At 42.6% G+C, this 12,680-nt stretch overlaps 2 protein-coding genes and 2 long non-coding RNA genes across 4 annotated transcripts; 1 reads left to right on the top strand and 3 right to left on the bottom strand.

Annotated features, from left to right (window-relative positions):
- Positions 1–588: 588 nt before the first annotated feature.
- Positions 589–3,692, top strand: LOC306930914 (uncharacterized protein). The gene is made up of 5 exons (XM_079512012.1): positions 589–669; positions 871–1,024; positions 1,140–1,208; positions 2,128–2,202; positions 3,603–3,692. The coding sequence occupies exons 2-5, from the start codon at positions 883–885 to the stop codon at positions 3,677–3,679; spliced, it is 363 nt and encodes a 120-aa protein (XP_079368138.1). The 5' UTR covers positions 589–669; positions 871–882; the 3' UTR covers positions 3,680–3,692.
- A 2,906-nt stretch (positions 3,693–6,598) lies between these two features.
- On the bottom strand, positions 6,599–9,511 carry LOC306930856 (uncharacterized protein; the record flags this gene model as incomplete). Its single annotated transcript, XM_079511952.1, has 5 exons — positions 9,388–9,511; positions 9,163–9,280; positions 8,733–8,824; positions 8,524–8,638; positions 6,599–6,621 (listed from the first exon to the last, which is right to left on the bottom strand). Exons 1-5 carry the CDS (start codon positions 9,439–9,441, stop codon positions 6,599–6,601), a joined length of 402 nt encoding a protein of 133 aa, XP_079368078.1. The 5' UTR covers positions 9,442–9,511.
- A 103-nt stretch (positions 9,512–9,614) lies between these two features.
- On the bottom strand, positions 9,615–10,171 carry LOC306930892. Its single transcript, XR_013790925.1, has 3 exons — positions 10,040–10,171; positions 9,821–9,914; positions 9,615–9,737 (listed from the first exon to the last, which is right to left on the bottom strand). It is a non-coding gene; the product is annotated as an uncharacterized lncRNA (long non-coding RNA).
- A 24-nt stretch (positions 10,172–10,195) lies between these two features.
- Positions 10,196–11,598, bottom strand: LOC306931162. The gene is made up of 4 exons (XR_013790981.1): positions 11,244–11,598; positions 10,882–10,983; positions 10,333–10,565; positions 10,196–10,219 (listed from the first exon to the last, which is right to left on the bottom strand). It is a non-coding gene; the product is annotated as an uncharacterized lncRNA (long non-coding RNA).
- Positions 11,599–12,680: the final 1,082 nt, after the last annotated feature.

Below are 12,680 nucleotides of genomic sequence, written 5' to 3'. Positions count from 1 at the left end.
TTTGTATTGTTATGTTTGATATTGATCTGGAGTTTCTCACATCTGATAGAAAGACATTGTACAAGCAGACAGACTATGAGACAGACATTACGTGAATGAGTGGACTGTTGAGACTTGTCCAAAACAACGGTGGTGCGGTGAATTGACCATTGAGCTACAGCAACGTTGCTTCTAAGATCATAATCTAAATGACACCGGTTGCGGTTATCAATTGAAAAGGCTTTCTACAGAACAATGTGTGTAATGCAATGGGTTTAGCTAATGTGTGGATGTGTGCCAAATGCTTTTGTTCATTTCAGGTGACCAAACTCAATTCTTTAGGCTGTAAGCCAATTCTGCTCTATGGCCAAAAAAAAGAACAGCAGTGGGAGGCCCGCATCATCCATGACCTGGAAACCTCTCCCCTGTTGGAGCAGGTGCTGAAGAAATTAAAGAGGGGATATGAGTATCTCCTGAAACGTAAGAAATAAACATTTTTTAATATTTTTTAAGTGCATGTTTTTGTACGCATTACAAATGAAAGTAAACATGTTATATTGACCAATCACAACTACAGATCAACCAGTGGGTCCCACCACAGAGGAGCAGCCGTCCACCTCAAAGGACACAGAGAGCCAACCAGAGATAGTAATTCATCTCCATGTGGTTCCAGAGGAACTGTCTGCTCCTGTCCCCGCCCCCATGGTTCCCCGGAAGAGAGGGAGGCCAAGACAGGGCCCAAACGAGAGCGACCAGAAGAAAGGAGAGGGTAATTTTTGTTTTTTTGGGGCTAATATCATTTTCTGGGCATGTCATAACTGTATATTCAGTGAAATGAGACTGTCTCCTCCTGCTCCCTCCGTCATCATGGAGTCTCCAGTGGTTACAGAGGACCCCGTCCCCATGGAGTCTCCTCCTGTTCCCTCCGTCAGCAGGGAAGTGGTTCCTGAGGAACTGTCTGCTCCAGTCCCCGCCCCCATGTTTCCCCGGAAGAGAGGGAGGCCAAGACAGGGCCCAAACGAGAGCGACCAGAAGAAAGGAGAGGGTAATTTCTGGGCATGTCATAACTGTATATTCAGTGAAATGAGACTGTCTCCTCCTGCTTCCTTTCTCACCTCCCTCTCTCTTCTCCTCTGTTAACTCCCAATGTCCCATACCAGAGGTGGAAGAGTCAGCTCCTCCGGTTCCCCGGAAGAGAGGGAGGCCAAAAAAGGAGAGGAAAGGAGAGGGTAAATTTTGCTTTGCATGGTCTTAACACTGCACTATTAATATATGGTCTCTGTAGTTGCCCCGGTTCAGAAGCCAGGATTATTATAACGCTTATATTACTACATTTCTGGGCATGTCATCTATCTATCTATAAATGCACCAAGTCTCTGTCTGTCTGTCTGTCTGCCTGTCTGTCTGTCTGTCTGTCTGTCTGTCTGTCTGTCTGTCTGTCTGTCTGTCTGTCTGTCTGTCTGTCTGTCTGTCTGTCTGTCTGTCTGTCTGTCTGTCTGTCTGTGTGTAATCCACGTAACTCGAGAACCGTTCGCCCCACCAACTTCAAATTCGACACACACGTGCCACACAGTGGTGTGGCTCGCGTGCGCAGGGAGTGCAGTGCCCGGTGTCGAGTCGGTCGGACCTGCGGTTGTCCAGTACCGCCCCAAAAAGGCCTCTGCCCGGGCTCTGGACAGGGCCCCTGCCCAGGGTCCATATATGGAGCTGGCCTGTTCTGACATCACACCACTCCATATTTGGGCATGCCATACACAGAACTCCATAAGCTGGCCTGTTCTGACATCACACCAATAAAGGGACACAGAGAGACACATACCGAAATCTCCATATATGGGCATAAAAAAGACAGATGGGTGGAACAGGTAATCTGCATTTCCGGTTGTCTAGAACCAGCACAAAAGCCTAATTCCAAGTAGGCCAGAACGGGCACCGCTGTAGAGGCTCCAACGCATAATATCTGGTTGGGGCATGCATTTCCAACTTGCATCGTTCCAAGTAGGCCAGTGCCCAACAGGCACTGCTGTATAGGCCACACGGTCACCGCTCTAGTAACTGTATATTCAGTGAAATGAGACTGTCTCCTCCTGCTTCCTTTCTCACCTCCCTCTCTCTTCTCCTCTGTTAACTCCCAATGTCCCATACCAGTGGTGGAAGAGTCAGCTCCTCCGGTTCCCCGGAAGAGAGGGAGGCCAAAAAAGGGCGACCAGAGGAAAGGAGAGGGTAAATTTTGCTTTGCATGGTCTTAACTCTGCACTATTAATATATGGTCTCTGTAGTAGAAGCCAGGATTATTATAACGCTTGTATTACTATTTTGGGGCAAAAATAGTGTGTGTGTGTGTGTGTGTGTGTGTGTGTGTGTGTGTGTGTGTGTGTGTGTGTGTGTGTGTGTGTGTGTGTGTGTGTGTGTGTGTGTGTGTGTGTGTGTGTGTGTGTGTGTGTGTGTGTGTGTGTGTGTGTGTGTGTGTGTGTGTGTGTGTGTGTGTGTGTGTGTGTGTGTGTGTGTGTGTGTGTGGCGTTGCGTGTGTGCGTGCGTGCGTGCATGCATGCACGCACGTGTGTGCCCTTTTAAGTTTTCATCACACTGTCAGAGCTGCTTACCGTATGTGGACTTCACATCTGCTATACAATTACATTACTGGTTGTTCTAAAAGTTTCTAATTTGAAGGACTCAACCATTTTGTTCCATTTATACAAACTCAGAATTGGAGACCTGTAACTGTCCACTTGGAAAACACAAATAGGAATTGTTACAGTTAAGCGTTAAGGAATCAAACCGTTAAGAGGGAATCCTTAGTCATGGCGCATTGTGAGCTTGTAGATCGGCTGCTTTCACTGAATGTTTGCCTCTTATCTGAATTAAGTGTACTCATTTAAATACAGCTGTATCTTGATCCAGAACCTTTCTTAAACTTCACATTGATCTTACTTATAAAAAAGAACATGATATGGCAGTCTGTGTTCAGTTTATCAGTTTCCCAGTTGAAGTAAGAAACAATACATGGACAACTTCACACAGATAAGAATCAGTATGCGCACATGTCGGCACCAAGAGGACTGGCCACCACTACTGTGATCTCTCGCTCTTGAAATTCAATAGATAATAATCCTCTGCCTAATTTATGTTACATCGAACAAAGGTGTCGCACACAGAGAATGGCCAACTATAGCAGATCTGCAAGCTCACCATGGTCGTTTCTGTGACACGTTGTGAGCTTCTATGTCAGATGTTCTGGAAGTTATGCAGGAATGCCTACTGAGTGGCAAAAAACTATTTTCTGGCCTTGACAACCCATACATACAAACAGAAAATTGCATTAAACAACATTACACAATGTTAAACTCACTTTGCATGTTGCTTTGCCACTCGATTTGCCACTCGATGGGCCATTCACTTTAAGCATGCGCATACCCTCTATTGGAATTGGTAGCAACTGTTAATGTGATTTAAGCTAATAGAGCTACAGTAGGCCTATGTGAGTGAAACCAGTACAGACCGGTTGTTGTTTTGACAAAAGCTAGGGACAAACTCATATTGTTATGTTATGTAAAATAATGCAGATATGTACATAACATTGCATCATGGCTTAACTTTTCTTCTCTTCATTTAACCCATTATAGGCGGGAACGCCTTTTTGAAACCCTACCCTTCAGGACGGGAACTGGAAGGGGACACCTGGAAACCAGCAGAACCCTGAATGTACCCTTCAGCCACTCTACTACCTCCTACTACCTACTATTTAGATTTGCTGCTACTTTTTGCACCTTATGTTGAATGTTCATTAAAAGCCTTTTTCACTGTGAATGTAGTGTTTCTTCCAGGTATTCAATTAATTGTATGCAAAGTTTGATATACTGTATATTGCATGCATGTTTGGTTGAGAGTAACAAATAAGAACCACAGGTGGTTATTGTAGTACCCATGCATATTTTCACTACCTACATTAGGTTCTAAATTATGTTTCTTTTGTGACATGTAACAGAATAGGCTATATCTCTCAAGTTCTCTCAGAGTGATTCCCTTCTAGTTGGATGCTGCATAACTTGCCAACAACCCCCAACATGCATGTGTTACTGTAATACAGTAGTGTGTAAAACAAAACAAAAAAGCTTGTGCACACCTAGATTAAGGATTTTAAAAGTGGGTGCTTAGGCAGAAGTGCAGTAGGCAACATTAACAATAAAAGAGGAATAACCAGTTCAGATATATAATATATAATGAAGCAACATATAGTCAGTAAATGAATGTATTGTAGTCTACTATATAAGTATATGTACAGACTGCTAACTGTATATGATGCAGATATGTGTGCCGTGTCAGGCTACTTATTGTATGAACAGTTGGAAAGATGATTATGTACAGTAGGCTACACTACAGTCAATCAACAGCAACTGTCAGCAGTGAAACAGCAGTTAACATAAGCAGGCAACTATCCTGTTTCTACAACCTGGTAGCCAATGTGTAAATGACCATTTATACATTGGCTACCTGGTTGTACACTACAGAGTACGTGTTAATGAGTCATTAATTTGGATTTTGTTTTAGTTATCCAAGAAGAGGACATCAAATTTGATTAAGGTGATGCATGCATGGGGTGTACATACACAAAATATGTTAATTGTGAAATGGAATGGAAATAAGTGATTGAATACATTACAAACCTTTACTTAATGATTCAGCCTTCAATATTAATATACCATATATTGATGTCTAGTGTTGTCATATGCCGTCTCCAGCAGTCATCCCTATATATGTACAAGCTCACAATGAGTAGAAACTGTGACCCATTGTGACCTTACACAACCCCATCATAGAACAAAATGTACATCAAGGCGCATTCGTGTCCCTTAGACCTTTGTTGGTCCCCTATTACCACACTATTACCACTATATAGGCCTATTACAAGCTCCTGATTACATCATAGGCTAATGATATTATAAATCCATATGAGCCTGCTGCAGAGATAATCTATTCTAGCCTTCATCTAGCAGCTTAAAACGGTTGACGTATATATTAATCCATTGATGATTGTAGTTATTGTGAAGACACCTTGCGCATGTAAGCCACACGTCACTTCATTCATAGTTTTAAGAGCTGATTTGTCCAATCTGCCATTGAACACAGCCATGTCAGTCTCAAACAGAGCAGCTGCTTCCTTATGGCATACATTTTCTCAAGATACAACTATGTAATTACAAACAACAAACTTATACTTTTTATTGCTTTTTGATATACCATATTGATATGATGATATGATAATACTTTATTGTCAGTTTGCACTGAAATTTGTTTTGCGACCCAGCGGCCTTGTATGCAACACATATACACACATTTGACATAACACAGGACAAAACTAGGAAATACAATTACGTATATAGAAACATAAGGGCAGAGAGCAATGTCCACAGCTCAATATAGTCCTGGCCAAAATCCTGATTAAGCCTCAGGGTCGACTGCTGGACAAAATACCTCTTCAGTCTGACCTTATTGTATGCTGGTACACCATATCTCCTTCCTGAAGGCAGCAACCTATACTCTCCATACAACACCATATCTCCTTCCTGAAGGCAGCAGCGTATACTCTCCATACAACACCATATCTCCTTCCTGAAGGCAGCAACCTATACTCTCCATACAACACCATATCTCCTTCCTGAAGGCAGCAGCCTATACTCTCCATACAACACCATATCTCCTTCCTGAAGGCAGCAGCCTATACTCTCCATACAACACCATATCTCCTTCCTGAAGGCAGCAGCCTATACTCTCCATACAACACCATATCTCCTTCCTGAAGGCAGCAGCCTATACTCTCCATACAACACCATATCTCCTTCCTGAAGGCAGCAGCCTATACTCTCCATACAACACCATATCTCCTTCCTGAAGGCAGCAACCTATACTCTCCATACAACACCATATCTCCTTCCTGAAGGCAGCAACCTATACTCTCCATACAACACCATATCTCCTTCCTGAAGGCAGCAGCCTATACTCTCCATACAACACCATATCTCCTTCCTGAAGGCAGCAGCCTATACTCTCCATACAACACCATATCTCCTTCCTGAAGGCAGCAGACTATACTCTCCATTCAACACCATATCTCCTTCCTGAAGGCAGCAGACTATACTCTCCATTCAACACCATATCTCCTTCCTGAAGGCAGCAACCTATACTCTCCATGCAAACATGGCTAGTATTCCTTGCTAACCTTAGGATGCTGTTATCATACGTGGATGTAGAGCCTATGCAGTGGTTGTCCAACAATCTTTGAACAAATGTTTAGTTGTTGCAGCAGTTGTGACTTTAAGGCTACAGACAAACATCCATACCAGGTGGTACTACAGTACTGAAGAACACTCATAATTACAGAAGTGAAAAACAAAAGAAGAATCCGTCTACTATAGCACCAAAGGATCTTGGTGCTATAGTAGCTATAGTAGCTGCTATAGTAGCTAGTGATCTTTCCACGACAGGAGATATTCTATTTATACTCCTACTATAGGTATTTATATGAACATACCTGGTTAATCTGTTCACAATGAATATTCAGTGCCTCATTGTCTCTAGCACATTTTGATGCTGACTTACAAGCCTTCAATCAGTGTCAGGTTCAAAGGGCGTCTGTGATGAGCACTGAACAGGAACCACACACGATACTCACCCTCAAATACGTTTCTCTACCAGTCAAGACTTTTCCAAAGATGTCTTCACTGTTGTGCCACGACAAAATATAATCTTGATTGCCTTCCAAACCCAGTCTCATAAAACATATACTCTCTCAGACCATTTCAGAGCCAAGCTATATGATGAAATCAGTCAAATGTTTGAGGGGGTATTTAATAGCCAAACATGTTCAATATATTTACATGTACCATACATAGTCATCCTTTATAATTTGGAACACTTTAGACCCCATTATCCCCATAATCAACCCATAAATGACCCAAGCCGAACCCTAATAAAGCCTATACTGTATGGCAATACAGTATAGGATAGGATATAGTAGTGTCAATGCTATGAATTCTTTCATGAAAAAAGGTCAGTAGGCCTGTTAGTTGTGAGCTGATGCTAACCAAACTATCTGTCAGAAAAGTGGTATCAGTGAACTGGCTCTGGATTGGCTGTGCTCCTAACAGGTCATTGTTTCCATTGTTGAGGGTATAGCTTTCAGTGTTTCTGTACACCAACCTTGTGTAACACAAACATTGAAGACAAAAGTGAGTTCACAAATTGTGATTGGCCAGAATGAGATAATAAGAGCGCCCCTCACTTCACACAAGTGTTATTTTGTATTACTATGTGTATTATGTAATAGCACACTATTACTACATTTATAGCACACTATTACCACATTTATAGCACACTATTACAACACTATTACCACATTTATAGCACACTATTACAACACTATTACTACATTTAGAGCACACTCTTACTACATGTTACCACATTAATAGCACACTATGTATTACCACATTAATTTATTCACTGGTTACTGTAATATATACACACACATACACAATATTTATCTTAATTCAAATATAGCTGAATTATATTCCTGCAAACATGTATGATTAACTGTAAGGGAAAGGCTCGGTCAACCCAAGTTGAGTCTGTGAGTGTTCAGGCATGGTGCAGATTCAGGGAATACGTATAGAAAGATAATGAAATCCAGACTCTCAGTAATAGTAGTAGTCTTGTTTAATAAAGTTAGAATCCACAGCAGCAGTCAAACCAGGCAGACGCGTTTCTGCGCGCAGGCCTTTGTCAGTGTCGGAATTCCGACTATATATTTTGGTAGCAAGAGACACAAACATGACACAGATTCCTAGAATTTATTTTGTACTTTTCAGCTGTAGATGACAATGTGTTTGGATATTGTTTTTAAAGCAATGCAGATTGATAAGAGCCAGGTGCTGAGTGTTGGATTTGTCTAGCAGATTCGACTGAAAATCAACCGATAATCACCAGTAGGTTACTTATCAAGACGATCGTATCGACCTACTGCACATGCTGGGAGCCTACTGAGAACAACCCACCTCATACACTAACCTAAACATAACTACAAGTACGGAGAAGCGCAGTCACTTCTGTGTTTCCTAATTAGGAACCCCAGACTACTGCCACTGGTGATTATCGGGTTGATCACATTCAAAGCGGGTGGATTTGTTAGCAGTCTGTTATTGAGTTGAGCGGTCAGGTCCAGACCATCCAGGGGTCATAATATGTCCATACAGACAAATGTGTCCGTGGCAACGTTTCGGTCAAAGAAACGTTGCCTAAATAAAGTTTGTATTGCAAGTGCAGACGGTGTGCAGGTCTTTGTGCACTTTATGTGCATTTTTCTGAATACATTGAGCCCTGCCTATGTACCCGTCTCATACCATATGTGTGCGCATAAGACTTTGTTGCCTAATGTGTTCATGGCAAGATTGCAGTAGAGGATGAGTACAAGGCACAATGTGAGTGGAAGTTAACATTACATTCTCTACTGATGTCACCTGGCAAAAGCATTTAATGAGAACAGCCTTATACCTTCAGCCCACTCCTTTACATCCTGGACCCACTCTTCCAACTGGCTCTCTGCCACTGCAAATTCGACCTTCATCGACTCAAGGTTCTGTAAGTGGCTTTGAAGAGCCTTGCTGGTCTACAATGACAAAGAATCATAGCCAATAAAACAAATGTTGTCTCTAACATGTCGGGATATTCAACATCTAAAAGAACGTTATTGATGTCATTACCTTCTGATACCGGCGAGCCAGTGCGGTGGCTAAATTGTCACACTTTTTCCGATTCCAGTTCATAGCCATGAGGGTTAACATGTCGTTGCGTCCTGCCAAAAGAAATTGATATCAACATTATCAAAAAATATAAAGAAATTAGTTTTGCAAAAAATCGGCCTCATGACGCTATACCAGGCCATTGTGTAATAATTGGGGCAGAGGTGTGTCGTTGGCATCCAGGGAGTGTGTGTGCACAGTTTGGCATCGGCTGAGCCAACAGTGCCGGAGATTCGCTGTACACGGATGGATGGACACACACACACGGATGGACACAGACAAACATACTCTCCCCATGCCTTCGGCTGGTGGAGACAATAAATGTTAACATCCTAAGTACACTTAAGTAATGTTTTTTCTTTACAGGTAGTGCTGTATGTGGTCACCTCACCTGCTTTTGACATGTGTTTTGTGGTCACTGCAATCCTAGAGAGGAAGGCATTGCATTGCTCTACCTCCTCCCCTAGTGTCTGACCCGCGCCATCCTGGTATTGCCCACTCCATTTCACCTGGGTAAATATACAACAAATACAATGCTCAGATGATGGCGACAAGCCGCGACATTCACGTACTAGTGTTCTGATAGTCATTCAATCCAATGGCAATGTTTCCTTACCTCACATTTGAAATCATGGGCTTTGGCATGAAACACAGAAAGAAATGGCTTCATGTTCAAAAGATGCTTCAGCTCTGGACATTGATCTGAAACGTTTTTGAGGTAGGGCCAATATCTGCATGTCACATCCATACAAAACAAAAAAAAATGATTTGGCTGCTGGCCATCTTTTGCTGCAGGTACATGGGGTAGGCATATATTTCTCCCCTGTACATATTTAGGGCACAGAGTAACACTCCATGCCGACACACCGCGAGTTCCAGTCCCTCTTCATCTATACAGCTGGTAGATTTTCTGGAGGTCTCTCTGGCTGCTGTCCACTCCCCTCCACAAACACCTTTTCCGGAGTTCTACATTATGGAATATGAAAGATGAAAACCTTCGTATGTACTCGTGCACATATAATTATTGTATGCAATCCAATCATGCTTACATGCTTTGTCTTCTGGTGTATGTATTCCACAAATCTGTGCACGTCTTCATCCTTGGCTATGAAGTTGCCTTCAAAGATAGCCGGTTCCTCAGATCTGAAGAAAACAAAAACGGCACACGAACAGCTTACTATATCTTACAGTATGAGGACACTTGGTGCATATTAGACTTGTTTTTTTATTTAGATAAATGGTGTTACAATATACTAATTTAGAAGTACCTGGCTGCATTCTTGAAACGGTAATGTTTGCGATTTCCGTCCACTGATAATGCAACCATGTCCGGTGTGCATGCTGGACACTTGAAAGGCTCTTCCTTGCAGAGGTTTTCCAGCTCAAACTGCACCGCTTCCCACTCAAAAAAAGGATTTCTGAAAGGCATCTCTTAGGATCGTCCCAGTCTATTTAAAAATAAAGAAATCGACAGCTAATAATGTGCAACCATTATATTAGCAGCCAATTCAACCCAGATGACAAACAGATGTTCTGTAGGCTACAGAAGTTCAATACTCACACGACCAAAGTGGACAGTGCGCTGATCAAGCATTCTTAAAAAGGCCTGGCAGGACAACCCTGGTGATGCCATCTTCATCTGTTCGAATGAATGGAAAACATCCGTCTCATAAACGGTGGCGAACTGAAGCGTAGCAGGCCAGTAGTTCCGGTTAATTAACGCATCTATTCCAGCAGTCCAAGTGGCGTTGCATGCATCACAACTCAGGTCGGGCATGTGGAGATCATATCGTCCTAGGGAGCAACACACACACACACACACACACACACACACACACACACACACACACACACACACACACACACACACACACACACACACACACACACACACACACACACACACACACACACACACACACACACACACACACACACACACACACACACACACACACACACACACACACACACACACACACACACACACACACACACACACACACAGGGTTAGGGTGGTACAGTGTGGGTGTGGCATATATTTTATATACGTACTGAAGACAAACTTGAGTTTTAAGAAGGATTTTATTAAAGACTTTCAGTTCCTTACCATTTATTGTGATGAGAGAAACCCCTTTCCCTGGCTTCAGCCTCAATGCCTCTTTTGGACAACTACAAATTAAATCAGGTATCTGCACAGGTACAAAGCGCTCTGAAAAAAATCATACATCATAAATTCAATAGGAAATACATCATGATCGCTTGAACGACCACAAGAGACAGAATCTGTTCTTGAGAAATGTCAAATAGATTGCTGAAAAAGTATTCCAATATATTCTCAGGAAGCTGATTGACATGGGGCATGCAAATGCATTTAAAATGAAAACAACAAAGTATTGTTTAAGTGATCAAACTAACAAGCTTAACGTGTCAGTTAAATATGTTACGGTGTACTCACAAACAAGAACTTACCACAATGGCAGGTAGCCTTATCCACAATGCAAGTGGTTGGAGACAACGGCTGGTAGAAACCGGCAGTCATGGCATCTCTGTTGTGGAGCACATATCTGGAGTGTGTGATGACGTCACATTCAGCACAGAGGTAGGGGCGTGGTTGGCAGTCATGACAGCGAACAGCAGCTGGATTCATGGCACACTGTTGGCAGATGTGTGGGGCTACATTTTCTTTTGCTGCTGCACTGTTGACTAGCCTGGGTCTCTCTGCTCTCCATCTCTCTGCAAAGAGACGCTTCCGTGTACTCCAGTCGGAAGAAGCCTGGAGAGGCGCTGATGCGGTTGGTGCTTCCTGAACATCCCCCAGTGAGAGCTGGAGCTCTTGTATGAAACTCTCTGTTAAAATATTACGGCATATTGAAAATCAAAAATCACTTTCTGTTTTACATGATATACAAAGTATAATGCATGGAATGGCTGGGAAGAGTGTAGTTGAGAATAATTTGAAATACAAACATGTAATTAACATTTGAACTCGATGACAGATTGTTACAAACTTACAATAAAATATAAATGTGATAATGAAATACACACCAACATTATCTGGAGAAACTGCGACCTCATAGTTAGTGTCAGGAACAGAGGGAGGAACAGTCTTTTGACGGGATACATCCTTCCTACTTGGACCAGCTGCTAACAGAAGAAATAACAAAAGAAACACTCATTCACATTCATAAGACTAAAATCAATGTCCTATTTGTTTAAAGGCTAGTAGTGGCAGGCAACCTTATTATCCAGCCTGAGATGACTAGTATACATTTCAGTGGACAACAGTTCAATTGCCTATGAAATTAATGAAGCGCCATTCATTTTCTTTCCCTCCTTTATTTACCCAGGGTATAGCTGAGCATGCTCATTTTCAGCAACGCCCTGCACACATAGAAACACACACAGACACACATTAAAACCTGGGAGCTGACCAGTACAACAACATCAGTCTTATACCGTTGGCCACTAAGCAGCTCCACTGGAGCAGTTGGGGGTTCAGTCAGAGTGACTTGCTCAAGGGCACTTCAGCGGTGTTGGGTGAGTGATGACCAATCACTTCCTGACCCAGATTTTTCCTGCCCGTCCGGGGAATCGAACCGGCACCATTGTTTTGATGAAAGTTAGTCCATCACCATGCTCATATCTCCTACCCTCCATGGCCAACACTTCCTCAAATTCGTCCATTGTTTTCTCTCTACTGGCTATATGCCTTTCTGGTCCTTTTCTGTTCCTATTCTATTTATGAGTGGTGCAGCCACTCTGAGCACGGAAATAGCGTTTTTTCACCACCAAGTGTCACTGTTTATACGCAGCCACCCATTCCCCCCCCACACACACACACACTCACAAAACCACAACGGTCCTGGCCATGACGAGTGTGTTTCTGTGTGTGTGTGCGAGCTGAGC

Source organism: Electrona antarctica, assembly GCF_951216825.1.
Source record: "Electrona antarctica genome assembly, chromosome: 10".
NCBI classification, from domain to species: domain Eukaryota; kingdom Metazoa; phylum Chordata; class Actinopteri; order Myctophiformes; family Myctophidae; genus Electrona; species Electrona antarctica.
The sequence above is the reverse complement of the archived record's forward strand: the minus strand, read 5'-3'. Positions and strand labels throughout refer to the sequence as shown.